Source organism: Glycine soja, chromosome 8 (assembly GCF_004193775.1).
Source record: "Glycine soja cultivar W05 chromosome 8, ASM419377v2, whole genome shotgun sequence".
Lineage (NCBI taxonomy): Eukaryota > Viridiplantae > Streptophyta > Magnoliopsida > Fabales > Fabaceae > Glycine > Glycine soja.
Window position 1 is genome coordinate 2,793,173 of NC_041009.1, and position 2,299 is coordinate 2,795,471.

Sequence of the window (2,299 nt, forward strand, 5' to 3'; positions counted from 1 at the left end):
AGGAGTACATTCAACCGTAACTAATAAAAAATGTATAATTTTTAATATATATATATATATACCTTTTCTTTTTTAATATAATTCTGTCTCTCTTTTTTTTTTCCTTCTTCTTATTAACAACAACTACTACTACTGTCTTATAACTCCACGTACAAGTGATAGTTACTTATCTTTAAACAAGTACCACTAAATATGCTCTAAACTTCAGCTTTACAAATGTGTAGCAGTGTAAGTCAATAATTTTAGGATGCATTTATCTTTTTTATTTAATCATATGATAAATAACCGGAATTTTGTACTACCTTTCATAAAAAAAAAATTGGCGAAGCCCTTGTTAAAACTTGAAGTCCCATGTGTAAGCCATGGCATTTTCATTTTCACCGGTCAAGTTCTTAAGGTAAGTAGGGGATTGATTAAAAAATAGAAGGAGAAGGAGAAGAAAAATGAAAGCCGTAAATAGAGAATCAAGTTAAAGTTTTATTTAGTCCAGTGAATAAAAAGTAGAATAGTTAATAATAATAAATATGATAGACGTAGGATTTCTACACGTATATGTGAATTGAGCATAAATCATTTGCATTACATTGATTACATGAAACAAGACATTGAATATTGAGGAGGATGGCAGGCATACCTGTCGTGTTGTGCAACACGCGGAAGGAGAAGGAGGATGACATTGAGAAACCTAAGGTGGGGAAACAAAAGTAGTAGTAGTAGTAGTAGTAGTAATGTATTTAGCAGCCCTTGAAGTGAAAAATTGGGAAAGGGCTCTCACACATTGGAAAGTCAATAAGACAAAAAAAGAAAAAAAAGGAAAGCACAAGCATTAATGCTGCCACAATGAACCCTCGAAGCCACAAAGTATCATGCTCTCAGTCTCAGAGTCCCCAATAAAATACCCCTCACTCTCATCATAAATGCCGTGACTCCACGCCTGAGAATACGGCCACGGGTCCAAATACACCAACTCCCCACTCGGGTCGGGTATTTCGAAACTCGTCCCCAGACTCGGCAGCTCCACTATCTCCCCCAGCTCCTCCGGCGTCGACGGGCCATCGCCGGAGGAAGAAGAAACCGCCAATGAAGACCAAGATGACGATTGCGATAGCGACAGAGACGCCGACGACGACGAAGGCGTCGTCGGAACATCGTTAACCTCCATGGCGGCGGCTTTGGCGGCGGCGGCCTGAACGTCTCTTGGCGAGTTGGAGTCGGGTCGGGGAAGGGAGGCCGCGAGTTCTGGGAAGTTGAGAATGGCGGAGTTGCCTTTGATGGCGAGCGCCGCCACGTCGTGCGCACGTGCGGCCATCTCGGCGGTGGCAAAGGTTCCGAGCCAGATCCGGTTCTTCTTTCTGGGCTCGCGTATTTCGGATACCCACTTTCCCCAGGCCCGCATTCGGACCCCTCTGAAGACGGGGTGCTTGCTGCTGCTATCTCGGGCCTGCTTGGGCCTTTTCTGATCCGGGGCGGGTAAATGGGCCTCCGAAGACGAGTGCTTCCGACTGGAAGCGGATGATGACGATGCTTCTGAGCTAGGTAGCTCAGCCATTCTGTTTTTTTTGTTAAGGAACAGTACTTAATGTTTGGATTCTACTTACTACTCGGTGCTAGAATGTAATGCGTGTGGTATATATTTATATAGACTATAGTTGCGTAGTGGCGTTCTGAGCGTGTGAGAGTGAGTGAGTGATGAAGGAGGTCTAAGGGAGAAGGGTTTTAGTAAGGGAAGGGAAGAGGCTAAAGATATGAAAGAGAAACGTGGGTCTTATTTGTAAGTGACCCCCACAAACCCCATCATCATGCCATATTCAACATGCATACATAATATATGGATATAAGAATATCAGATTTTGTTTTATTTTATAATATATTAATGGCTAGTAAGGTGAGAGTGATAAGCGAGTTGAAAGTTGGCCAAGGGGCCCGTCGCCCTTTAATGGCTTCACCACTGCCGTAACAATACACAGCCTGGCAGAGGAGAGGAGAACTTCACCTTCAACGGATCCCAATATTTTTCTACTTTCAATTCTCCACTTCATGGGATAATTTCCTTCATAAATAAATCAAATTAAAATCAATCTATATATAAGTCATTTTTTTAAAATTATCCTGTATTGATTTTTCAAAAAATTACTTTTCATTTTTATATAAGTTTATTTTAGTTCATAGAGATTTTTTATTTATTTTTGTTTTCTGTTTTAGCTATACTAATTTATATAAAAAATTCAAGAAATACCCCATTTACTGTGCATAATTTAGAGTTTAACAAATTTTTTTGTGAATTCTTAAATGTGATTAA

General features: G+C 40.4%; 1 protein-coding gene across 1 annotated transcript; it reads right to left on the reverse strand.

Moving 5' to 3' along the window:
- Positions 1-457: 457 nt before the first annotated feature.
- LOC114423136 (ethylene-responsive transcription factor TINY-like) lies at positions 458-1,829 on the reverse strand. Its single transcript, XM_028389767.1, has one exon. It carries the CDS (start codon positions 1,547-1,549, stop codon positions 827-829), a length of 723 nt encoding a protein of 240 aa, XP_028245568.1. The 5' UTR covers positions 1,550-1,829; the 3' UTR covers positions 458-826.
- Between the last annotated feature and the right edge of the window lie 470 nt (positions 1,830-2,299).